General features: G+C 42.3%; 1 protein-coding gene across 5 annotated transcripts; it reads left to right on the top strand.

Annotated features, from left to right (window-relative positions):
• Positions 1-1,495: 1,495 nt before the first annotated feature.
• EPHX1 (epoxide hydrolase 1) lies at positions 1,496-25,927 on the top strand. Of its 5 annotated transcripts, none has more exons than XM_075708493.1 (9): positions 1,496-1,516; positions 13,111-13,295; positions 15,184-15,364; positions 17,610-17,837; positions 18,867-18,996; positions 19,496-19,710; positions 22,144-22,252; positions 23,239-23,364; positions 24,917-25,927. In XM_075708493.1, the coding sequence occupies exons 2-9, from the start codon at positions 13,116-13,118 to the stop codon at positions 25,140-25,142; spliced, it is 1,395 nt and encodes a 464-aa protein (XP_075564608.1). In that variant the 5' UTR covers positions 1,496-1,516; positions 13,111-13,115; the 3' UTR covers positions 25,143-25,927. The 5 variants fall into 5 exon arrangements, with proteins under 5 accessions (XP_075564608.1, XP_075564610.1, XP_075564609.1 ...); XM_075708495.1 differs by lacking the exon at positions 1,496-1,516 and adding an exon at positions 20,514-20,515 and having other exon boundaries at positions 13,042-13,295; positions 22,194-22,252; XM_075708494.1 differs by lacking the exon at positions 1,496-1,516 and having other exon boundaries at positions 13,042-13,268.
• Positions 25,928-27,259: the final 1,332 nt, after the last annotated feature.

Here is a 27,259-nt window from a genome sequence, read left to right as displayed (position 1 = left end):
TTGGCATTTTTATAACAAATAGGGGATAGAAGAAATGCCATTTTTTTTAGTATCTATTGGTAACTGTAATAAAGTGTTATGACAGTGGGACATAATACAGTTGCATTTTTATCTGTCATCCTATGAAAGTTGTTATGTTTCACTAGAAATTCAACACAGTCTTATTTGTATGTTTGTGAAATCCCTGTAGTCCTACAGAAGAAAGATGGGTTGCTATTAACGCTTCCAGAGTCTCAAGAAAAGTAGCATGGAGCTGTTGGTGAGGATAGATGCCCCAGAGGGGCAGAACTCTCAGCTAGCATGGTTAGTGTGGAAGAAGAAAACAACAAAAAAAGACAAGCCTTACTTACAGAACAGTTTAGGCACCTGTTGCTTTAAAATAGATCGCTTTTTTAATTTAACTGCTGTTGCTGCTCATAGCAAGAGAGCATGAGAACTGCGCCAAATACTCTTTGGGCAAAGGAGTGCTTGAGCAGACTGGGATGATTGGGTAGAAGAGGCTGAAAGCTATGAAAGGAATCCTTGTGTGTGATCACAAGTCTGACTCTTAAGACTTCTCTTCAATAATCCAAACAAGAGAATTGTGATGGCGTGGAGGTGATGAAAAAAGGGAGATTGGAACTTGGGAGTGAAGTGATGGATGAAAACTGAGATTGAATGGAAAAACCTCAAAGGGCTGATAAAGAATTTGCTTGTTATGTTCTTACTGATGTGATTAGTTGGCACAGCTTGACCTGAGGCTTACTGTGATCTCCCTGACCAAGTTTGGAAGACAGGCCTCGGAGAACGCAGGTTCAGGGAAAAAAGGTACCCCTACTACGTGCATTCTCAGCGTGTTCCTTCTGTTAGGCACGTAGCTGTGCTGCACAGGACAGTAGCTGGGGAGGTGGAGCAGTTCGATGGTGTTTCTCTTAAGTCAGCCCTACTACAGTGCAGCGAGCGCTGGCGAGATTGGCCCGAGAAGCCACGTAGGAAGCTCACCCGTGGTGCCACTCGATAGTTGCTGCCTGGCTGTGCCCTAATGTTGGCATTATGACAGTGAATTAGCGTTTGTTGGGCTGAAGCCCATAACACTCTGTGACCACCTGTGCTTCGGAGCCCAGGTGAGCCCCGTTGCTCCCCACTGCCCAGTTTTTGGTCGGTGCTGAACACCGGCGTGCCAGAGCTCTGCGGGCGGGGAGAGACCGGCGCTGCCGGGGGCCGCAGGCGCTAACGCCCCTTGCCTGGGGCCGGCGCCAGGCGGCTGCAGCTCTGGCGGCCGTGTGCTCGCTCGCCTGCAGCTGTGGTGGCCGCGGAGCCGGCCGGCCGTACCGCGCAGTTTGCGGCGAGCCGGAGAGGGCCGCAGCCGCGGCCCGGCGCTCCCCGCTCCCGCGGCAGGAACTACATTTCCCAGCGGGCTGCGGGGCGCCGGCCGCCCGTGCCTCTCTCCCGACGTACCGGCGGACGGCCCCGGCGGCGAGCGCAGCGCGGCGAGGCGAGGCGTACGCGGCCCCGGTCCCCGCTCCGGCCGCGGCAGGTAACAGCGCCGGGCGGGGTGCGAGGGGGAGCCCGCGGGCTGGCCCCCTCGCCTCAGGGGGAGAGGCGCTAACCCCCTCAGCGGCGGGGTCGTGCCTTACCGCAGCCGCTCCGCCGCCGCCCGGCAAGACGACGGCAGCCCTTAACGCGCCTTTCAGCAGCGGCCGGGCCGGGCGAGGTGCCGGTCTGCTGCCGCCCGCCGGGGCGGGGGGGCGCGGCCGTTACCCGGCGGCCGTTACGGCCGTTACCCGGCGGCCGGAGCTGCGGGCAGTCCCGCGCCGCGGGCGGGGAGCCTCGGTGAAGTTCCCTGCCGCGGCGGGGCAGGGGTGCCTGCGGAACGGTGCCGGCGCCCTCGTAGCCGCGGCGGTGCGCGGCTGAGGGAAGCGGGGGCGAAGCGAGGGCACCGGCCTGAGCTCCCGGTCCAGTAGGCGAAAGGACTGTTACAGGTGACGCATGTGCGGCGTCTCCCGCCGAAGCCCGCAGCCGTCGGACGCCGAGAGAGAGAGGGGGGGGGGGGAACAGGGACCGTTTACAGCGGGCTCTGCGCCTACGTGCCTTAAATACCATTAATTTTAAAGAGCGTGTGCCCCTCTGCCAGCTGGCAGTATCGAAATACTATTAACAATGGGTATTATTAGAGTCTGAATAATAGCAGTGGGCCGCGTGGGGCTTTTGGGGTTGATTTCGGGAGCAGGAAGGCCCTAATCGGCTTTTGTGGGGGGAGGGTAGGTGTGACATTCCCTGACAGCTTGCCTGAGGCAGGGTTGTTTGTCCAGCTTAAGTTTCCTGACAAGTTGGCCTTACTGCTGACAATATGTATGAAACAACAATTTTATTTTAGTGTTCATTGGGAATCTGGCCGGGTTTCCTGGTTTAGTTCGAATAAGTGGCTTGAACTATTGGCATATAAATGGTTTAGTCTGGTTTTGATTTGGTTTTTTTACTCATCTCTAAGTGGGGATACGAACTGGGGATATGAAGTTGAACGTTTTTTGGGGGGGGGGAGGGGTTGTGGATCGTTGGCCAAAGCTGAAAATTATTTGACTGAGTACCATATACATAGTTCCCTTTGCTGAACAAACATTTTAGGGATGAGAAGAAAACCTTTTAAGTTTAATGACTGTATTTTGTTGCATAACTGAGCAATCTGCAAAGACTAAGCAAATGACGCACTCGCTCAGGTTTGGCTCAGTTTGTCAGAATTCAGTTGGGATTTTGACTTTGCCCTGTAGTTAAAACATATCATAATCAAGTATGTTGCTCAATTTTCCAATTCTGTTTAAGTAGGCTTCTTTCTTTTCCCTTATTTTCATAGCATAGCTTTATCTAAAATAAGAAAACTTGCCTAGTTATTGTAGGTATACTTACAAGATAGGATCAGTCTTAGAAGCCACTGTCTCAAATTTACTTCCACAGCTGCAAATGCAGGGTTAATATTTTGATTGGCACTATTCTTTTGAGATGCCGTGCATCTCCTCTGAAACGGATATTACTCCTGTCTGAAGTAAGCTAAAACTGAGGCTTGAGTGCACAAATTGCTAATGCTTACTGCAAATCGATGGGAGGTAGGCACCAAAGGCAATTAGGCAGCTTTGAAAATCAGTCCACAGTTGAAGTTGTCCAAGTACAAGGATTAGATCTTTGTCAGAGCTGAAGTCTTTGCGGGGAAGGTTCTGGCACAGTGTCAAGTTCATGACTCTTTATTCTACATCTTTTCCAGTCTGAATTCACATCTAAAAACTTGTGTGTGATTTGCTCAAACTCTGTTTGTTTGTTATTTCCTCTGAATTCTGTTTTTTTTTTCCATAGGGGCAATCGTGATGTTGAAGTAAACAATTTGAAATAGAACACAGATGGTAATAACCAGCGCAGCCTAAATCCACATGCAATTTGTCTGTATGAATTACCCAAAATAGGTGGTAGATTATTAGGTGTTTCAAAAGGCCTTTCCCCCACCCTTGATCTACTATACTTCTTGTATTTGGTCATTCCATAGGGTAATACCGTGTTTTCAGCCTGTTTGTTTATCTAGGGTTTCAGCAAAGTTTTCAGACTTACCTAGTATTTTTAGACCTAGAACTGCAATGTTTTAGTATGGTAAGCACTGTGAAACAAGTTCAGACTTCTTAGTAGAATATACATAGCCAATTTTTTCTAAGTAATTACAGCGGGTAAATAAAAAGGTTTGGGGTAATACTTCCTGAATGGTAACAGTCCCAGAAATTTTTGTTTCTTCAGTAATAGTTTGTCAAGTAATTTGCCAGTGAAGAAGTGGCAAAGTGGGGATGGGGGTGGTAGGTGAAGTACAGCTTATAGCTCTAGGCAAAATGAATTGATTATCTTACATATTCTTATGCACACTTCTTGTATTATAGTTGGAGTAGTCAAATTTTGTGACAAGCAGAGGTAAAGCCTTATACTTTGTGGATAGTGTGCACTGCTTCGTTGAGCCTGCAAGAGTATTTTCTTCATGCAACACACAATCCCAGAACCAGGGCAGGCTTCTTTCATGTGCAAGTTCCAAATGTGGCAAATAGATCTCTAATTACTGTGTAAGTCCCTAAAGAAAAGTCACTTGGAAAGTAGAGTGTCTTCTCTCTGAAGAGCTTTGGTCTGCTTGTAATTAATGCTGAAAATACTTTTTTCCCTTCTGAATACAACTACTGAAAAAGTCCTGGATTCTTCCTCTGAACACATTAATTTTAATTAAAAGCATCATTGTGTGTGTAAATGGGTATTTACATAAATAATAAAGCACAAAAATCAACTTCTAAAATGGCATTTGCTTTAATATCTTGCTCATGATAGACATAGCAGGATGGCTAACAGAATGGTTTGAATATACCCTGGGTTTTATGTTTGTTTCGGTTCTGTTTTTTCTTTTTTTTTTTAAAGCCGCATTATCAACTTTGATATATATTTATATCAAAAATATTTTTCTGATTGGCAGGGCTGGGAATTGTGGGAATCATAGTAGCCATGGTTTGTTAGTTTTTTTTTCAATAGTGTATGACGCTGACGTCTAATGCATTTGTCAGAATGAGGAAATTATCTGTGATCATGTTCAAGGAGGGATCCTACTGGGGTCAAGAACAGGAGCTGTTTTCTAGGTTTATTCTCTGAAAAGTGAGCTGTTCTCTGATGTTCCTCCAACTTTTATTTGAAACATCTCTGTTGAAGATGATGAGGTGTAATCCACAAGACAAGTAAAGGCTTAGCAAACTTTTTTGTGTGTGTGTTCTCTACCTTAAGCAGTTCTTTTCATATTTCTCGCACCCAGCAGTAGATTTTTTTTTTTTTTTCTTTTGAACTCTGCAATGAAGACAGTTAGCTATTGCTCTACCAGCTTGTTCTGTATGCCCTGGCTGCCCACTGCACCTGTGCCCTGGCTATGCTTTGCTGTCTAATAGAAGATGAGTCTTTCTGTCAGGTTAAATGGCTATGTATTATGAATCAAAAATAAAGCTCTGTTGAAGGATCTATTCCTCTTGGCTGCTTCATCATGAGTGTTCATTGCTCTAATCTGGTGGGTACAGGTAGTGCATTTTTCTAGATGAAGTCCTTAAATCCAAAGAGAACTTAATATTTAGTTGTTATTAAACGAGAGATGAAGAAGCAAGAATTGTTCTTGTTACATGTTTACTCTGGCACATCCTTTTGGTGTTGCAGTTATTTGACAGAAAATGATGACTACCATCTGTTCCCCTCATCTCTCATCATTCAAAGTTCCTTTTCTCTTTGAGAATGAAGTCTTCATAGAGAGAAAACAAGTTTCTATCTCTTTCTGTTTCCATAGTCAGAATTTATAATTTTTTTGTTTTGTTTTGTTCTACACTCTCATACATGTTTTTGTTCATGCTGCCCTTACTACTTGGAGTCGTGATCCTAATTTAAATTTACAGCATGCACCTCATCTTACTGTCTTGCAGTTTGCCAGAAATTTCCTCTGGCAATCTTCATAGTCATAATTCCCATCTCCACACCTTCTTTTAACTGAAAGATTGTAATGTACTTTGTTCTTACATACTTTGGAGTGCAAGATTTCAAACTGTTTGCACTCTTCCCCGCCCTGCCCCCCCCCCAAGGCACCATGCATCAATTCTGCATATGTTAATAATTAAAGGTTTTAGTAACACAGTTTTCTAACTGCTAATACAAAAAGCTTGTAAAGCTGCTAGTTAAAGAAAATCTTTCCCTCTCTGATTTCATGGTAGAATCTTAAGATAATTGGACTAATGGAAAATCCCACAGTAAACAGAAAGACACATGCTGTGCCGTATCACCAAGCAGTATGGGATGAATCTGAGTCTTATCTAGAGATCAGACCGGGCAAAACATTGGCAATAATACCATGGCAGGGGAGGAAGGTAACCTTTTACTCTTTAGTACTAGAGGATTTGGTGAAGCTAAAAATAGAGCCTGAATTTCTCTTACAGCCTGAGGAACAATTACCTCGATCTCATTTCCTTATCTGTAATATCTAACTGGTTTTGGTTCATCTGCACTTTTTTTCACCGCCTCCGTAAAATGCAGATACTGACATAGGATCAGGAGGTTAACCTCATTATTGCTAGAAACTCTGGTGGAAGGCAACACAGAACTATGTGCTATTCATAATTTCTTTTCAGACATTAGAAATTAAATGTTGACATAAAGCTCGATGTTCTTTGGAGTCTATTTTATTAGACGGTATCATTTAGTTGGCTGGACAGTGGCTAAGAACTGTTTTAAAAACTTTACTGGCATGATATCCTTCCATTTTTTAACTGTAATGTGTAATTTGAGGGAGCTCTGTCTAGGAGACCCAGCTTTCAGCTGTGTTCACCCCCAAGTTGTATGCCAGGCTTCTGTTGCTTCTCTGCATGCATGCAAAAACCCACTGTTGTTGGAATTTGAGGGTCATTAAATAGAATCATAGAATCGTTTAGGTTGGAAAAGACCTTTAACATCATCCAGTCCAACCATTAACCTAAAATAGGGTGAAGACTGGTTAGGATAAATAGGATAAAATCTTTGCATGATCTAACCTTAATGTTGTAGCTATCAAATGCATTATTATGAAAGTTTAAACAGTTCTTTCACCCTTAATTATCGTGACTGAACAGTGCCGATTTAAGAATCCTTTATCAGCTTTTCTGTCTGTAGAATCCTAAATAGAAATTTTTGCAGATGGAGAGTAGATCTCCTTTCCCCTGAATCGTGCACACAGTCATTAGGTCGCAATGATGGGCGTCACACAGATCCCAGGTTGAATTCTGTCATAAAGCTTGCGTTTATGCAGCCCCCAGGCTTTTTTCAGACTCTTTGAAGGAAGTGGGATTGTTCAAGCATAATAGAAGCAAAATAAGGAAAATTGAGATAAGACACGTCTTTAAGCAGCGCATAAGAATGTGTTGGGCACCGACTGGAAAAAGGAAGTAATGTTGCTTAAATATGTGTTCTTGTAAATTGAGGATCTTCCTCTTAAACATGTGGCATGCAGTATTTTAAATCATGATTGTGAGATGAGCTTTGACCAGCCAGTGGTTCAATAAATATAGCACCTCTGGGTGAGGCAAAGTGGATAACGGTGAACTTAGTCCCATACTGTTTTTCTTTTTATGTTTAGCTAGGCTTGGGTCTCAGTGCCCGTCGGATTTCAGTGTAGTACTGAATAGATGATACCACTTGACTGTCATAGTACTGTAGGAAAAATTAGGTGGGAATATGTTGTATAAGGCACTTGGCTATTCCCCTGGAATGAAGTGCATCAGGGACTAACTGCCATAAGTAAAAAGTTGTGGGTGATGCATACGGGTGCCCCCAGAGCCTTAAACTGGCGCTCCGTTGATTGTTACTGTTGTCCAAGGGGCAAAGCAGGTGAGCAGCTGCAAGGCAGCAGTGCCTCACTGCTGCAGGCGTGGGGCCTTCCCCAGTGGCGATGGAGGCATACCCCCAGCCCTCTTCTGGGAGAGAGATTGTGGTTTCTCCTTCTTTGGGGAGGTGACCTCTTTCCTTGGCTGTGGTCTTCTAATCAAGGTTCCTGCTGTACTGGCTAATTCCTGATTGCAGTCAGAAAACAGTCTAGAAAAAGATTGTGGAACAGAATGATATCATCTTTTCCTGCTGTTTTGGAGATAGCATTGTGTGCCGCCTCCCTATGGCAATAAAAAATGTAAATGCTAAATTTCTTATCGAGACAAACCATAAACTCTGTTGGATTTGTATTTCCTGTCTTTGATTTACTTCCTTGCGTAGGACACTTCATTTCATGCGATGCCTACCTCTCCTTTTCTACAATGTTGATGTATCATTTTATGCTCACCTGGGAGATGGTTAATCAGTTGTATGCAAAGCAATTCCTGCGTTGCTAAGCTATTTTGAAGCTTGTCATAATGCTCCATAAACTGCATAAATAGGAAGCTTTTCTTATACAAATGTCTTCACTTCATGGTTTTCTGTTGGTTTCTGGTGTTACATAATGACAAAAATGTGATGCCCAGAGATGGCAGGAGGCAGATTGAGGGTGAAGCTTCTGGGACTGTGCCATGTCTTAGGCCCTTTTAGGCTGTCAGTGCTAGGGGACCCTGTTACACGTGCCATGAGTTTCTGAAGTCCTTCAGTGGGTTGTTTTTCCTTCAGATCTGTTGGGAAGAGTAACCTGCAATTGCTGCTCTTTGGGTGAACTGATCTGTAAACAAAGACGCTGCGGCAGAGGGGTGCCTATTCAGTAGAACCTAATGGGGGAGTTTATGTAACAGAACAAAAATAAACGGAAACATCACTTCTAAACTGAGCTGTTATTTCTCCTGCAGAGTAATTATTAATCAATAAACCTTGTATCTGACAGGCGTGCTAAGTGCTCTGAGCTACCTTGCAGTCTGCTAGTAAACCAGCCTTGGAGAGAAAATGTCATTAACTCTAAACCACAATCTCCTCTGGCAAGTGTCTGAAAGCAGCATGGTCTCTTAGAGCTTTTGCTTCACCCATGCGTTAGCTGTTTCACACTGATAGGGTTTAATAGCACCATGCGGAGCTATGAGTATTGTGCATCATTCAAGCCATAGTAGCTGGGTTGCACAGCGTTTGGGCCAAAACGGGTTTTCAGATGTTAGGTTGAAAGTCTTTCCAGTTGCTTATTTCTCCGGTAACATGTTTCAGATGGATTCTAATGCTGCAAGGAAAAGGTGAATGATTACTAGTAGAACAAGATGGGGTTTTTACCATTAAGCTATTTCATAGATGACACCTCTAAAAAATAGAGAGCACTGTTCTCCAGGGCATCTGTTACTGGATACTGATGAAGACAGGGCATGAGACATAGCTTTGATGTAAATTATAATTGCTCTGTTCCTGTGGAGCTACTCGCTCTGCTGTTAATGCACGAACAGAGGACGGTGCCAATCAAAATGCAACAACGCTGAAAGCCAAGACTGTTTTCAACAAGGAGCAGTAAGATACTGTAAGAAAGTTTTGGGATTTTCTTGCAAACAACGTGTTTCTTGAGATGCACCTGGCCTTCTTCAAGAGGACCTAGTTTTGGGCTATTTACTGGATGTATCACACTTCAACATTTTTCTTTCAAAACATGTTTTTAAAGTAGCAAAACAAAAACATTCTTCCTTAGACTCTTTAGGATAAAAAGTACTGTCTAAGGTATTTAAGTGCTGTCTACAAACAATATTCACCCTGGGGTACAGCAAAGTCTTGGAGCCTAAGTACTTGACTGTGGAATAAATGGAAAGATGTCCTTCTAAGGTCTTGCCTTTGGTCGCATGAAGAGGAAAAAGCAAAACCCAAACATGAACTCCTTTTGAAGTAGTCATTTTTAAAGGCAACCATGCCAGCATTGTTCCATCAAGAGACTTCAGAGAATAAAACCATTAGTGCTTTGTTGTTTACATCTCTGAAAACTGCAACTATAGGAAAGTTTTATTGTACCTGTTTCTCTTTCCGCATTCACAGTGCTGTATGCTGTATTATGGAAGAAGTGTAAGGGGCTAGTAACTTCCATCTCACAACAGCTCAGTAGTGATTAGCGGAGGAAATTTGCATGCAGATGCATCACGACTGAGGCTGCTTTATGCTGTTCAAATAACACACAGGAGTTTTAGAGAACTAGCTTGAACAGCAAACTTGGGAAATCATTGAGTGCGTCTGCTCTAAGTGGTCTCCTCTCAGCACAGGCTGGAGAGGTCAGTAGGAGCATGCTGCGTTCCAGTAACTCATCACTCGCAAAACAATCCCTTTGAGTGTGCTATGAACTGGTGCAAGTTAAAACCCTGCTGACGCACTTTGCCATTTCTCTTCCTCCTGTGCACTCAGAACAAAATGTAGCATAGTTGGAGCTCTAGGCCCCAGTGTTCATTGTAACTGGGAATTTTACAGGCACTTTCAAGGGAACTGAGATTGAATATAAGAGAGCAACCTGGGATCTCTCTCTGTTAGCAAAAAATAATCTAACCAGTATCAGAAGCGGCTTCCTCCAAGTCAAAATGACATCTCATGCAAATCAATTTGTCACTGGCCCCATTCTCTGCAATAGAAGACAGAACTTCTGTGAAACTGAAATTGATTTTGGCACTTACTGCTGGATTGTAAACAAGCTCATACTAAAGTCTGTTTGGAATTAATTGCAAAAATGGCTATCTTTTCAAATAGCGAGTTCTTTGTACACACGCTTCAGCGTGAATGCAAAATACATGTTTGCACACAATCCCTCCCATGTCTTCTGCTGCAAAAATTCTCATTTCTCAAGTTTCCTTGAGAGCAGATGGGGGAAGCAGAAATATTTTTGTAGCTCTAGGTACTCCAGTGACTTAGGACAGCCAAGTTTCTTGTAGAGAATGGGCTGGGATTCTGTTCCTAGGTAAAGCAGTTCTGTATTAGGTGCTGTGCCTGTGTCACTGTGTTGGCAGAGGCCATGGTGCTGGTAACAGAGGACTCTTTCTCCTGGCTTATGCTGTCTTTCTAGGTACCCCGGCCAGCTTGCCTGCTTGCCTGAAAAATGGGGCTGGCACTGACAGCAGCTCTCTTTTCTCTTGGCTGTTTGTCATGGGGCTTTGTAAACATATTGAAGTTGGCTGAGAGTTTGAATTTTCGTATGTGGTGTTTACATAGTTATGCTGGTGAACCTTTGTAGTCTAGACATGGCCGGAGTTGTGCTGTGATTTCATGGAAGTTGCTGTTCTTCTCTGTGAAGACTTAGTAATAGAAATGCTCTTAAATACTGTGGTAGGTATTATTTCTATGTAAAGTGCTTTCAGGTTTCTAAAAGCCCCTCCAGTTCTGCTTTGCAGTAAAATTTAATTCTGCTCTGGAGGCTCCTAGACTGCATTGGTTTATATGTTGAGGCAAGCTGAAATTGGACAAACTTTTTAATTTTACAGTAAGTTTTGGCCTGAGTATGCTGGAGGTGGGAAAAGATTGTTGTCTTGTGCTCCAGAAAACACGGTGAGGAAAAACTAGCACCTCCTCAAACAACAGAAATTATGGAAGGACAAGTGAAACGAATAAACAGATCAAGGTCTTTCAGTGCCTATCATTTCTGTTTCTTCAGCCTCTGAGGATTAAGGACTTTCAGGTCACTTTTCAAGGCTGTAGCACTTGCACATGTAGGCAATATATTTTTTGTAGCTTGCTGTCCTATCTGCACAGTGCCTGACTTTTCTACAAATGTCTCAGTGGGTGATTTTTTTGACAGTTCTATTTATTTATTGTCAGCCATTAGAAGATTAAACTCAAGAAGTTGACTAAAGTCTGTCTTGTCACATAAAGGCACTTAGAAGACAGGTCAGTTTTACTCCTGTTATAATCATGCGAACTTCCATTAATTTGTGTTACAATTCCTGGTTTGATCCAGGAATAAATTTGGTCTGTTCTGTTGACTGAGCATTTTCAGAGCATCAAATTACTCTGCAGCAGCAAACCCAACAAAACTTTCCAGCTCTGGAGAGAATGAAGACTGTTCTGTGTCACAAACAATGCTTGTCCTATAGAAGTTCTGAAATACTTCACGTCTTATCAATTCCCCAGCAAATGAGTGTTTGAAACACGACATTCTTTAAAATTATGCGTTAAAATTATGACAGTACTGTTTCCCAAACCACCTTACAAACATTTCCCATACTTAAAGGGATGCTTGAAAACATTAATTATTAAAGAGTCTGCGAAACTATTTTTTTTCTACTTGCAGCATGAAACAGTTCAAATATATTCAAAATGGATTTCTTTTTGTTAAGGTGTTCTGTTTGACTAAAGCACAACAGCACTGCAGTCGGGTTATGCAGGTATCCTGGTTTCGGCTGGGATAGAGTTAATTTTCTTCCTAGTAGCAGGCATAGTGCTGTGTTTTGGATTTAGTAGGAGAAGAATGTTGATAACATGCTGATGTTTTTAGTTGTTGCTGAGCACTGCTTATGCTAGTCAAGGACTTTTCAGCTTCCCATGCTCTGCCAGGTGCACAAGAAACTGGGAGGGGGCACAGCCAGAATAGTTGATCCAAACTGACCAAAGGGCTATTCCATACCATATGACGTCATGCTCAGTATATAAACTGGGGGGGGTTGGCTGGGGAGCAGCGATTGCTGCTGGGGAGCTGTCTGGGTATTGGTCGGCGGGTGGTGAGCAAATGCATTGTGCATCACTTGCTTTGTATATTATTATTGTTATTATCATTATGATATTGTTATTATTATCATTACTATTTTACTTTATTTCAATTATTAAACTGTTCTTATCTCAACCCAGGAGTGTATCTCACTCTTACTCTGCTGATTCTCTCCCCCATCCCATCGGGGTAGGGGGAGTGAGCAAGCAGCTGCGTGCTGCTTAGTTGCTGGCTGGGGCGAAACCACGACAGCATGTATGCTGTGAAATCAGGTTGTTCTTCACTTCAACAGAATTTTATCACTTGAGGAAGGGTGTTTTAGAGCCAGGACAGCATGCATGTGGTCTTTTGTTTTCTCTTTAAAACAGTTCAGGGGGAAAAAGAAAGGGAAAGTCCTTCTACCCTTTGCACTGCTCTTCATGGGTTATGGACATATATCCCTGCCCCACTCCCCCAGGCTGACTGGGAGGTACAAAGTGGCTCCCCTCATGCTCTTCACTTTTTATTCTTTGTATATGTCTTGGGTTTTTTCCCTTCCAAATCTATAACAACAGATACGTGAGCCTTGCTGAAGAGATGTTCTGCTTTGGAATTTGCGGGAAATCTAGAGCTTCAGAGGAAGAGGAAGCATTAAACTTGAATTATATACACAGTCACCTCCTTTACTGTTGAAGTTTAGCAGCAATCAGCAGCCACTGAGGAAGCTAATGTGGTGTGTTTAATCAGAAGACTATTTAATTACCGAGCCATGTGACTTGCTTTGAGTTGTGGTTTTACTAAATGTCTTTTATGTAAAACACTTAATTCCTCCCCATTTAAGCTGCGTAGGTTAAAACATCCTATTTCTGAAATTTTACAGAAGCGCTGATGTCCTGTGAGTGACAGAACATCATGTAGATAGCATCCTATCTTTAAAAGCGGGTAAACCTCTATAGTCTTTCCAAAGTACGTCGCATGTCTCTGAACTATCTGATTAGGCTTACCAGAGTTCTGTTCTTCTCTTGCAGGCATTATGCTGCTCGAAGTATTCCTGGTTCTGGGGACAGTCATCATCTACTTCTTACTTTCCAAGAAGAAAGAAGAGACGTTACCCTTCAAAGAGGGATGGTGGGGCAAGGGACAAAAGCCTGACACTGAAGAAGATACAACTGTTCGGCCATTTAAGGTGGAAACCACAGAAGAAGAGCTGAGTGTAAGCAAATCTCTATACTGGGGAGAGGGAAGTAAGAAATGGCCAAATAAATGCAGAACTTGTTTGGAAGTAGTTTTTAAATTGTTACATTTTTATGTAACATTTTAAATAGTTACATTTATGAGAATGAGCAATGATGTCCAGGACTTGGGGGAAGAGATTTTTCAGTACTTCAGAAGACAGGTATGGGTAGGCAGATTTCACATCCTGCTACAAAATTTTGTTCTCAGCTGGCTGTTGCAAGACTGCTAGTAAATAAACCTCCTCTGTAAAGCCTATTAAACATAAAAATCACATTACAGATTACTCAACTCTGTGTTCTGTTTGTGCACCTTCCTCAGTTTGATTGTGTAGACCAGAATAAGAACAATGTCTGGTTTTTGGTTTTTTTTTTTCCTTTCAAAAGCAATTATGAATATCTCATTTTCCTGACTGCTTTGTTTGCAGCTGTGTTGGACGCTGATTCTTCTGTAATTAACGATCTACTTTGGTCAACACTAATACCACAGTGGTAATTACAGTAAACACATACGTTGCAGAATTTGTTAGATAGCGAGATTTTGATTGTGTGTGTTTAAATCAGGGGTTGCACAATTTCATAGATCTGTGCATAGTAGTGGTTCAAACAGTACTTATGGAATCGCTTATTTTATTTGTTTGTAATGGATTCCTATTTTCTCAGTAAGGCCTGGGTTTTTTAATACTTTGCCCTTCTTAGTAATATCAGTGGACACTGATCTCCAATATGTTTTCCCCTTACACTGCAGACACAAAGCCAGATAATTTCTAACTTACAGATGTTTTTGAAACACGCAATTCTGTATTACGATAGCCATGGCAGCGTAATCCATTGGTAGAAAACTCTTTCTAAATATATTCTCACATAAACTAGGAGTTAAAGTTATGCTAGCGTACATTACTAAAACATTTTTAAAAGGTGTCAAGCATGGTCAAAAAGCATGTATGTAAAGACATTAGAAACTTCATTTAAAAATCCATGCTTTCTGCACACGAGTTAAATGCCAAAAACAGTGAGCTTACATACTAACATTTTGCCTAGACTGAGACTATCTGTTCAGTGTGAGGCATGAGCCAGTGCATACACCTAACTCATCTTCGTCAGAATGAGAGCTACCTGTATTGCTGTATTAGAAAATCCTGTTTGGGTTTAAACCCCACAGAGGTTTGAGCAGGATTAGATTTCTAGACCTACCTTCTACCCTCAACTATTCTGTGGTTCTGTTCGCAGTAGGAAGGGGCTCTTGGCTGTCCTTCCCTGCTGAGTGATTTTTGGACTGATTTTGCAGTATTGTCAGCATGCCCTATAACCCTGAAGTGCAGTAGGAAGGTCACTTTAATAGTTACTCTAGATTGGGAAACTTTCACTCCAGCCTAGTTTCACCAACTTTGTGGCCATGCAAAATCCCTCAGAGGGTTTCCCAGTGAAGACACCTAGCCCCTTGGTTTGGGAAGAAGAGCAAAAGGTTTGGGCCAGATCCATGCACTGATCGTGAGGCTGGGTTCACAGGTAACCTGGAGAGCAAAGTACTGTGGAAAGGCAACAAGAGTTACGCTGTGAAGCCACAGTGCTGTCGGAAGAGTGTATTGTCCTTTGTGGTTATCAGCCTGGCAAACAGGTTTGCCAGCCCTGCAAAACAAACATGAAAGAGTATTAAGAACAGCTGTAAATGGAAGAGGAAGAAGGCCATCTGGAGGAGAAAAAGAATTGGAACAGCTGATGGAGCATCAGCAAAACGCACAGGTGTCATCAGAGATGTTATTTTCATTGTTCTAATTTCACTTGGGAATAACTAGAAACCATGCACAGCAGAGCCCAAGATGGCAGACACAAGTGCCTGTAATGTCTCTTCTTTCTTTTTCTCTCTAGGACTTATTTAGGAGGCTTGACCAGGCTCGATTCACTGAGCCACTGGAGAACAGTTGCTTCCATTATGGGACTAACTCAGTGTATCTCAGGAAGGTTGTCTCCTACTGGAAAAACCAGTTCAACTGGAAGAAACAAGTTGAAGTCCTCAACAAATACCCACAATTCAAAACTAAGATTCAAGGTGTGTAGCTTTTTCTCTTGCAAAATAAACAAACAGTAATACATAATCTTGTCTACAAGGGATCTCGGTGGTAAGAATGCTATGGTTGTGTCGCGTGGGCCTTCCCTCCCTGGCTGCTGTGGTGTGGATCACTGGCATTGCTGCTGAAGCAGCGAGAAACTCCTTCATCGTAACTGAAGCCTTTAGGACAAGGAATGACAAATGGAATTCCTTTGTGCATGGATGGATTGTCAGCTGGTGTTAACAGGAGCCAAGCACAGGCATCTGGAAACAGAACTGGATCTTAAGATGTGCATGCGTTCCCTGACTTGCACGCAATCACGCAGAAGTACCCACAGATGCCTCCCCTTGCTCCATGTAGTTCCCCAGCTGCTGCTGTCAGGGTGATGCCATCAGTCTGGCAGCCCTCCTCAGCTGGGCGTGCTGGCTGCTCAGGTTGTCCCTGCTTGGCAGGGCAGATGCACTCTGCTGCACCATTTCAAGCATTCATAGGTCTGGGAATGCAGAATGCCTTTCCCTTGGGGTTGATGTGCTGCCAGGTGTGAATGAATGGTTTGTCTTTTCATTCAAAGCACAGGCACCTTTTGAAAGAGGCCATTCAGCTAAGGTCTGCTGGTGCTGGAGCTTGGTCAAACTGGACGTTTTAAATGCTTGAATTAGGGTTGTGCTTGGGTCATTTGGGGGTGCAGTTGTAGATTTAGAGCACAGCAGGCAATTGTCTCACATGATGGCAAAATTCAAGCTTGAGATTGTGCTATTAAGTTTTTATATGCACCCATAATTGTACATTATTTCAAATGGGGCAGTTCACCGTTAATATTTAAAATGGGTTTGCGACAATAAACGGTTGTTAGTAGTGGTTAGAACATAAAGATTTCATTTAAGTGTATAAAACATGGTTAGTGCTGAAAAAGATAAAAGCAAAAAGTCTTCCCTTAAAAAAGAAAATAAAAAGATGTATCATCTGAGATAAGAAAGGGAAGAGAAGCTAAGGACAATGCACTATGTATAGCAATAGGAAGAGAAATTTCAACATTAGGAATGATTACAGAGATGAGCCATGAAAAGACAAGATCAAACATGCTGTATATCAGATTCCTAGCTTCTGTCATCACTTGAAAGTTTTTCAGAGAATACAGAAATCCACAGAATTGTTAAGGATGGGGAAATCTCAGTCAGTGAAATGGGGTGGGCTTGCTGGTGAGCTGGAGTTGATGTGAGCAAAAGGCGCTTAAATGCATCAAGAAGTGAGGCATCCAGGCTCTACTAAGAGCAAATTATTGTTTCCTGGAAAGCAAAGCCCTGAATGGGTTTGAGGAAAAGCAGTTCACCTGGAGTAAACTAGTGCAATGCTGTGTGAAGCCTACTGCTTACCTATTGTAAGGATCATAAAGGAAGTAGGACTGCGATTTTTACCTTTTTACTGAACAGCGAGGAGACTGGTACTAGAACAGAGTTTCCTGTTTTGGTTTACTCACTTAAAGAGATACTGAAACCTTTGGACAAAAGGTAGAAAAGAACTACAAAATTGAACACTTTAACTCTCTTTTAGCAAGGCACGTTTTCAAATACTTGATCCAGCATGATTGGTTTATCAGCAGTTAAGATGTGTGACTTGATTACAGGAGGCCTCCACAGACAGAGAATAGTTACTGAAGGCTTTTTAAATTCCTTTTGCTGTAACATTAGGATCAATGGCTGGAGACAGAAGCCAGACATGTTCAAATAGAAAGTCAGGCATGCACAAAACAAGGAAAGTGATTATCGCTCTCAAACAAACAGCTGCTAGTTATGACGGATTCCCTATCTGCTGATGCCTTCAAGTTGCAATTGCATGCCTTTCAGGAAGAAAAATCTGTGGTAGGCTGAAGCCTGTCTAGTGCCATTTAGGGACATTTGGGTAAAACTTAAGGGCACTCGGACTAAATGCTGTAATCATCTCTTCTGCCTTTAATCTGTGTGAGTCATTGTGTTACCGTTTAGTAGATTGCTTCACTTGTATGTCTTAATTTGCCAATTTATTTTAAAACAGAAATATGCCGACCTCATTTGGCTGCTGTGCTGCTTAATTGCCCGTTATAAAGTACTTTAAGGTCCTTGGATAAATGGATCCAGAGAAGTAGAGTGTGTTTGCATGCTCACCAAAAAAAAGACTTCAGAAAAGATTTATTCATAATCTGTTCTGTGATTAGTTTCAGTGTCATGGTAAATTTGGGCATGTTAATTAATTATTTTATTTTTACAGGCATTGATATCCATTTTGTTCACGTAAAGCCTCCTCGTTTGCCTGAAGGCCAGTCTGCAAAACCATTATTAATGGTTCATGGTTGGCCTGGCTCGTTTTACGAGTTTTACAAAATCATCCCTCTCCTGACGGATCCTGCCAGCCATGGCCTCAGTGATGAACACATTTTTGAAGTCATTTGCCCATCTATCCCTGGTTATGGTTTCTCAGAAGCACCCCACAAAAAAGGTATGATGTATGAGAAGAAACTGAACCGACACAAGCCTAGTCTTACGGTGAGATAGCCCCTATTAGCAGAACAGTAACTCCTGGCTCTTCTTGTTTTCCCAGTCTAGAAACAAAGATCCTGTGTGTCATGTGGGAAGAGGGAGATAAGAGGGTAACTTCAGGTGACACCGTTGATTAGTTTCAGGAGCAATATATCGATAATTTACAAAGGGCTATAAAAAGTTATGAAGCGACAACTCATGAATTGTAACTGAGTCAATGAATTGTGTGTGGGTGAGCAGGAAGAGTAAACTGAATTTGTTACTGTTCCTTTTGGGTGTTTCGAATCTATATTCAACAGCATTATACAGGTAGGTGAGAAGCAACAGCAAATCAATCCATCTATCTACATGGTAGATTGCAGCCAAATATCTGTTTATTCAGCTTGTGCTCTGAATTATACAAACACAAGCTGCAACAAATTGCGGTGAGGTAGTATTTAAAGTGATACTGAGTTTAGTGTTTAATTACGTGTGCAGGTGAATGATGGGGGGAAGGTTGGGTTTGCTTTTCTCTGCTTCCCTGGTTGTGATTTACATGGTCAGCATTTAGTGAAGAAGTGCATTACTAGTAGAAACTTAAGGTTTCCAACTACCATTAAGATGAGACTGTGCGCACAGCAGACAAAATGGAAACACTGCCTGGGCAATGCTGAGTGCCTCTGAGAGGGCTCAGATGGAGTATGACTGCAGTTTAAAGGGAGTCTGGCAACCCCTCAGTCGGGCAAGTGTGTGGGCAGCTGGTGGGGTTAGGAGAACACTACTCTGCAGTGAAGGATGGATTTTCTCCTTATGGTTTCTGCTTGCTCTCTAGACCTTCCCTGGACAAGGGTTTCCACATAGTCTGTCAGACAGACAAGGAAAAATGGACTTGTAGCTTTTTAGGAACTTGAACATTGCCTTTATGGGGAGAATAAACACTGCACAGTCAGAAGTGGAGCTGGAATTAATGCAACAGTATTCTTTTTTTTTTTTTTTTTTTTAAATGCAGACTTTAATTCTGTAAGTGCCGCTTCTGTTTTTTATGAATTGATGCTCAGACTGGGATTCAATGAGTTCTACGCACAAGGTGGTGACTGGGGCTGGCTCATCTGCACCAACCTGGCCCAGATAGCTCCCAAGTGAGTACCTCTTTGGTACAGTGCTGTATGATTGGCATGCAAAGCTGTTTTATTCTTTAAATAGTTATTACTTGTGCACTGGAGAGTTCCTGTCCAAGTCCTCATCTGAGCACTCTGCAGTTTCTCTCTACAGTGCCCAGTGTTAAGCAGTGATCCAGAATTACATACCTTAGTTTATAGTGTATACCTGTTCTTTCAAACAGCCATGCAGTAGTTTTGTAATGGCCCCACTGGGGTCTGGAATGGGATAAGTACTTGTAAAAAAAGAGGATTTGTGGCTCAGTGTCCAGGAGTGTGTGCTGGTTACTGACAGTTGCCCCTTTGACTTGTCATTTTTGTGTGAAAAGCCACACTACAAAGTACAGCTAAGGTCATTATATAATTAGCAGGTCAGAATTTACGTACATCCGTGTTTGTTAATAACATTTTAAATGTCACAACTTTGAATCACACTTCATTTTTGTTAATTTGTGGGGGCTTTTTCTGTTTTTATTTTTAGCCATATGAAAGGTCTCCATTTAAATCTAGTCTCAGTTACAAACATGGGATTCACTCACCTGCTCTCCTTTCTGCTGGGCCGCTATCTTCCAGGGCTCTTCGGTTTCCAGGATGAAGATGTTAGGCGGATGTTTCCCTTCTTGAAAAAAATGCTCTACAGGATCTTGTTGGAGTCTGGCTACGCTCACATGCAGGCTACAAAGCCTGATACTGTTGGTAAAACAAACAAAAAACCCTTCTGAGCTCAGAATACTTCGTCTGTTCATTTTAGTTGTACTTTCATAGAAACAAAATGTACTGCTTAAAATATGCAGAGAATCAGGTTTTTTTCAGGGAAATTGAAGTAGGAAGGCTAGACGTTTTAAAAGGTGGGATCCTTTTCTGTATCCAAGTCAGAAAAGGTTACATATGGGTATATAGTATTACACTTACCTTTGCATGCGGAAGCGGTAAATCTGCACATCAAAACTGAGCATGCTCTAAGTGCCACTGACCTCATTTTCAGTTTTCATACATAAAATAGTTTATTTAATACTTTTCCACTTCTGCTATCGCTGGGGACTGTAATGCTATTTCAAATGCAGCTATGCTGAGAGCAAAAGATAGTTTATTCACAGAGAATGGATCACATTCAAATGATGTAAACTACAAGAAGCTTTTAGCTGTCTCAGCACACAATGTAGCTTATTTATAGGGATAAGTAATACCTGAAAAATAAAATCAAATTTAGTTCTCACTCATTGTTCTGAATCACTTGCAGACTTTCAAGGGGAAAAAAAAAAGTGTACCTATGAATGTTGTTTCTAGATGACCTAGCCGCTCAGATTGCTTAACTGCTTTAAGTATCTGAGTATTAAGTGTTTCTTTTTTAAAAACATCTTTTGCAACTGAATTGGACAACTGAGTGAAGAATACTGAATATATCTTAGTTTAGTGCAGCAGCAATTCATTTGTGGATTTTATTAAAAACATAGCCAAGGAATCTGTTTTGCAATGGTTTTCCATAAGCTTACCTACAGAAGTAGGTATATTCTTAAAATGTGTAGGCAAAATGATAATTTTATGGATTTTAAATAATTTTGCTTCCTTTGAGTTTTGGTTTCTAAAAATTACTAGTCTCTAATTCCTTTTGTGCTTTAAGAAAAAATGAGGAAGCTGGTAGCTGAAAGATGCCTAGTCATGCTCCTCCTGCTGCGGTTTTCTGGCTGATTCTTGTCCCCACCAGTAACGTGGTCTGTCAGAGCGGACTGCGCAGACTGGGAACCAGCAGCAAGTTCATGTTTTGGGAGCTGGAGCATTCCTGCAATTTTGAGGACAAAGAAGAGAGAAGCATGGCAGGTGGCAGGTTCCCACAGGGACAAAGAAACTCTGAAGAAGGGAGCGTAAGGTAGCTGGAAGAAGCACAGCCGAGGAGGCTACCACAGTCTTCCTGAGACTTCTGGTCGTACAGGGCTACCTTGTGAGCTGTCCTAAGCAAGGAAGTTGTCTGTGGCTCTTGATATATACTGTGCTTGCTAATACTGTACTCTTGATTGCTTCAGAGCTGGCTTTTGATCAAAGTGGCTTGCATGGATTTGATTTTACGCTTATTCTCTGGGAAACCTGCATGGAGCGTGGGTTCATTTTCAGCTGACTGAAATAAGAAGCGCCTGTATTCAAAGTACTGTTAGGATTGATGTCAATTTTTCCTGTATGTAAACTGATGCACTCTTTGTTCACAGTAAGTATATGAGAACAGGCTATTGCTTGTCTAGTTCTGCAGAACTGGAAAGCATGCTCAATATAACTTTTTCAAGCACTTGGTATTTCAGTTATCAGTGCTTGTTGTTTGATAACTGAAACTCAACTATCATGTTTAAATAGCAATTACTGATGAAATTGTGCTAGCTGTAGTGCTAGGCATCTTTCAGGAAGGTTGGGTTGCATGGGTGGAACTTCAAATAGATCGCTGTTCCTCAGGAAAAGCTTTTTCTAAGGTTTTTCTGAGCAGCTGGGACAGTTTATAGTTCTTGTATTTCACAGCACTAGGAGGTATTAGCAAAGTTCCAGGTGCAGGCGTGGTTTTTTCTGTCCAAGCAAAACAAACTATAAAAAGTATATTAAGCCTCATTCTACATGAAGGCAGTTGGCTATTGCTAGTTCAGAAGATGGACCTTTTAGTAAAGCCTTGCTCTTCCTTAATGACTTTCTAATAAATCCTTAAAATGTTTTTGCTGTTAGATAATGGTGCAAATTCTCCTGGTCATGTGTAGGCATGTGGCGTTTGGCCCTGTAATGCTGTTTAATACATGACAACTTCCACATTAATGGAAGCAAACCCTACTTGGCACATAGAGCTTAATCTTATTAGCTTACAAGAAGAAAAAAAAAAAAAAAAGCCAGCAGAAATCCAATACTGTTACATCAGGTCAAAAAACATACAGTGTGAGCTAATGCAGAGCCTGTTGGTTTGCAGATACTATCAGTTTATGATTCAACAATAAATGGCTCCAACTTGTTCTACTACTTTATTTATTTATTTGAGAACACAGCTGCTGGAACAGCTTAGTAAAGTTATCTACCCTGTATTATAATGGGCTGCTTCTATAACAGTCTGAGTTCAGTAGTCGGATATCGCAATTGTAGTTAAATTTTCCTCCTCCTTTTCAGGCTGTGGTTTGAATGACTCTCCTGTAGGACTGGCCGCATACATCTTGGAGAAGTTTTCTACATGGACTGATATAGAATTCCATAATTTAGAGGATGGAGGAATAGAGAGGTAAGTGTTTCTTCTTACGCCATTTTGGATGAGGTGACTAAGCCCAGAGTCACAGCTAAAGAAGTTTGTCTGAATTGACTGCCTCACATCTCATAGGGAGCCTGTAGTGACCACAGATGGTGCACTGCTGTACTCCAGCATGCAACGAAGCAAACGGGCTGTGAAGGCTGATGTTCCCTTCCCACTTTGATCTAGAAAAGAGATACACCCTGCAGCTTCTGGGGATTAAAAACTGACTTAGGTGGACAAATCTCATTAGGACAGAAAACAGAAGTTTAACCTTCATTAAGATGCTGGGATACAGAACTCATGATTCATTTTAATACTAAATACTTAACTCTCTATGAATTTGCTTTAAATTGATCAGTGTTGCTTCATCTATCTACCACTTGCTAATAAAGGATCATTCTTAGTGTGCAGCAGAAATCTGAGATGAAGTCCCCTTTGAAAATTGCTGAGACACCGGACAGGAGTGGAGCAAAGGGGCATGTTATAAAAAGGTCCAGTGACAATGGATTTGAATAGAATGTTTGCACTGCATACAGCTAATAATTTGACATGAAATATGCACTGTAAACAGCACGTGTTCGTGTGATGGCTCTATTGAAGGCTCGTGGTGGCATTTCAAATTATGAACACTAAATGGCACAAGCTGTTCCGTGCCCTCTTCTGCTCCTACCCTCCCAGTCTATGGACAATATAGAGAGCTGTGCTGGAGCATAAGGTGCTTGTTAGAGTCTGTCTTCTGTGTAGAAGTTTAAAAGTCACTTCCAGTTTGTGTCTGAAAGCCTTTAACATGCTTAATTGGTCACTGACAGACAGAGGGGGAGTAACTCACTTCACCTTTTAACTCTTTTCTTAACCAAGTGAACTATTTTTTCCTGTAACTTTTTTTTCTTAAAACCAAACCATAGTCAAGTCCCTGCTAAAGTAATGCAAAATGGTATTCAGTTCTAACTAAGCAATCTCTGGGCTTACCTATTCAGGAAGTTTAACCTGGATGATCTGCTCACCAATATCATGATCTACTGGGTGTCAGGCTGTATAGTCTCCTCTATGCGTTTCTACAAAGAAAATTTGCAGAAGGGGATAGGCACACAAAAACATGAAAGGTAAGTGGGTTTTTTTATTTCAGTATTGTGCCCTAAACTTAATTTTATGGCTGCAGACAGGTTGCTGATGTCTTATGGCTGCTGCAAGTTTCTGAATGTTGAGGAAAATCAACGCTGTATCACAGTGTTCCTTCCTCTGCAAGACAGGTCTGTTAGTTGATGTACTGTGGAGCGCTTGGAAAACACAGTAATCGGGTAAGAATCGTGAACCCTCTGTAAGGACATCTGACTGGAGGCACTGCTTGAGGACCTCCCGTTCATGGTGTACGCAACTAGGGAAAAGCTCATGCAAGTACTTCCAAATTTTACTTTAGTTATTGAATTAGCCTGTGACTGAGTCATGCAGTCAGTTTTGTTTATAGTTGATTTGTTTTGTAGTTCTGGTACTTTTCTGGAGCCAGTTTGCCCACTTCTGCAAAAGATTTAAGTCCTACCTTTGGAAACAACTTCAGTATACTGACAAACTGCATAATTTGAAAGTTATTAAGACTGCTGTTCCTGCTGTGCAGACACTTAAGACAGCAGCTTCATTGCGTATACTTGTGTCAGCTTGAGTATTAGCGAAGGCTTAAACCTGCCCTGAGGTGTTCACAATCACAGCTCACTGCCATGGTATTTATTTAGCTGTGAAATGATGCTCCCAGGAAGCTGACTCTGTTCTTGAAGCTGTTGTGGCTACACTGTGGGCAGTATCCTGCTCCAGTTCTGCCTACATGAGATGAGCTATATGAGCTTCTGTGTGCCTAGAAGAAGGAGTCTCAAAGACCTATGTAAAATTAGGCACCCTGTTTTCAGGCTTCCAGTGGTTATGTGCCTGATAATTTTTGTATCTGAATTTTAAAGCCTGCCACTTCTGACAATGCAGCTATGTGTATGGGATATTTAAACCTAGAAAATGTTGCTCTGTTTATAACAAGTGTGGATCGTTACACTTTGTAAGGTGGTCTTCCCCTCAAATCCAGTTGCTTCCTTACACTTGCTAATGTGCAAAGCGTTCTGTAGAGTGCATTTGTGCCAGTTAAAAGCCAGAGCTACTTTACAGGGTACAGTCTCACATTCAGAAATGTTTCCTCTGAACTATTCTAGATTTACCCTCTATTATTCCTCGCCTCTCCTCCCCCATTGCAGCAGTTCAAGATAATTCTTCCCCTGCCTACCCTCCAGTTGTCCTGCCAGGCTTAACATGTTCTAGCTGTAATCTTCACTGTAAATCTCTCCAGCCCTTGTCAGACTATGTGCTTTCCCCTCACTACATGACTCTTGAGCCCTGAATGCAGCATGAGGAAACTTGATACCCACCACCTCCTAGGGCTCTCTTCTCAATTTCCTTGCTTCTAACTCTCATGCCCTGGCTCCCTTGCAAAATTGCCTTAATATCAGTGTATGCAAAAAAACTCCCCCCCCCCCCCCCCGCCCCGAACAGGGATCTGGAAGTCAAATTTTAATTGCCTAACAACAGTGTGCCCAACTGTTTAAGAACAACATTTCCTTGGGACCTTCCATTTCTTGTCAAGTATTTGAAAGACTAAAATTATTCTCCCTCCTCTTGCAGGCTTACAGTACAAGTACCTACTGGCATTGCCTCCTTCCCTAATGAAGTCATGCACACACCCCAGGCTTGGGCCCAGAAGAAATACACCAACATAGTTTCCTTCCATTTCATGCCTCGAGGTGGCCACTTTGCAGCTTTGGAGGAACCTGAACTTCTTGCTGAAGATATCCTGCAATTTGTTGGGAAAGTAGAGAAAGAGCAACTTTGGAGAAAGAAAGGAGAATGACTCTCCTCACAAACAGCAGGGTAATTGCTTATAGCTTAGCACATGTACAGGCCTTACTAAGCCTACTGTAATCCATGTAATTAGATCTTATTCTTGACCAGATGTGAGGGAGGACAGCAAGAAAAATGCAGTATATCTCAACGAGATACTGCTGGGGGGGGCCTGCTGATTTTGGATTGGGATTTTTTGTTCAGCTAGGCTAAGAAAGTAGCATGAAGATTACTTGGTTATCTTCTCTTCCAGGCACGGACTTCTAAAATCTGTTCTGTAGTATTCCTGACTCTTGCTTTGAAACTGAAAAACTAGTAACAGTTTAATTATTATGAAAGGCTTTTTTTTTCATGGCAGCAGCAAAACTTGAGTTGGTGTAGGTGTGAGGTTCCCCACATAAACAATGGGGAACAGCCTAGCAAGACCTAACTTGCATCAGTGTATTGGTTAATCAGCATTGATGATCTACAGTACCTTTAAACTAGCCAGCTGGCTACTGCTGGCTGCCTTTCTCTTCGAGCCTGGGCTGTTAAGCAGCTTCCTGGCTGTGAGGAAGCTCAGCTCCCCTGCGCCAGGCTCCTGCGACAGCAATGTGTGAGGAGCAGCTGAAACACACAAGGTGCCTGTGGCTTGGGCCAGAAGGAGGGGTTGGGTCGGAGTAATCACAGCCCAAGCTACCTCTGCACTGAATTTGTACTCTTAACTAAAATCATAGCCCTGGATAGGCTCAAGACAGTGTGGCTTTGCACTGCTTCTGCAGGGTATTGTAAATACCTCTTACTAAATAATAAAATTTCATTAATTCAATTGCATTAAAATTTTAAATACATGTGTGTTTCTTTTAAATTTTTTTAATAACTGAGATTTTGCTTGGTCACAGCAAAGAGAAGCGTCAATTCAGAACCTATCGAGTCTGTACTGCATCTGTTAAAAAGGTCAGATTGAAGGCAAACTGCTCAAAGAAAATTGAATTTGAAGGGCTGTATGTTTTTGCCAGCAACAGTCCCTAGTGTGTGTGCAGTTGAGCTTCAAACACTCTTAGACTCTATCCAGATGACTGATTTCAGCATGGTTTTGTTCTCCAGTCGCTTCTGATATACTTCCCTACCCCTGCAAGCACAGAGAAATGTAATCCACCAATAACACATGCATGGATCAGTATTATTTCACAACATGAAGTGAAATGGAAGCTGTTAAATAACAGTCACTCCAGCAGAGCCCTGCTCCATCCCACAGGGCTTTAGACTCAAGAACACCAACTAGTTTGTTTCACAGAAGGCAAGTCAACGCTTCTGCTGGGTACATTTGAATCTTAGCGCTCAAAGCCACCTGATAACGCCATGACAGAAAATCATTAGGGCAGAGTAGCTGTGAAACAGCTTGGATCAGTTTTCTGAGCAGAGATGAGACCTCTTGCTACCTGTCCTCTGCCTTCTGTGCTTCTGCACCTGGGTGCCAGCAGAGGCAGGCACAGTAGCTCGCAGCTCTCCCTGTAAGGTTGAACTGCAGTGCTGCCTTAGACCTTCAAGCTGTACCTGAATTCTTTAAGTCAGCTAACTGCTTCCAGATTAGTAGTGAGCGCTAGTTCTACGTTTACTTGTAAATGCTTTCAGTAGTCAAAAAATTGTGTTCTCATTTGCAAAATACTGTGTGGTTCAGACCAGCGTGTTTTGAATAGACAGGAAGAAAATACAGAATCATTCACTTAGTCTAAAATAGCCTCTTCTCAAAGACGACCATCCCCAAACTTGTTTCAGGTTCAGTGTATTACAAAAGGTTGCTTATTCAGGAGGAATCAGCTCGCCTCTTCAATAACAGCTTTTTACAGGCACCGCTGTGCTCCCTCTTGCACAAGTCTTGATCTCTGGCCATTTGTTTTTGCCTTCCTTCTGTCCCCTGTGTGGCCTTACATTTCCGAGCTGGAGATCATCCTCTCTCATCTTTAATGCACATGCAGACATCTGCTGTGGTGCTAGGGAGCACTGCCATATACTGCTATAACTGAATACTTCCCCAGGGATTGCTCAGTCACAACGCAGATAAAGTAAGCGGGAAGGAAGTTTGCTATACGATACCTGCCAAACCGATTTTCAGATGCGTGTAGAAGGCTTGAAGCGTTTTCTCTC

The sequence above is a fragment of the Pelecanus crispus genome, chromosome 3, assembly GCF_030463565.1.
Source record: "Pelecanus crispus isolate bPelCri1 chromosome 3, bPelCri1.pri, whole genome shotgun sequence".
Classification (NCBI taxonomy): Eukaryota; Metazoa; Chordata; class Aves; order Pelecaniformes; family Pelecanidae; genus Pelecanus; species Pelecanus crispus.
Note: the sequence above shows the minus strand (reverse complement) of the source record. Positions and strands in the feature narration are given on the sequence as shown.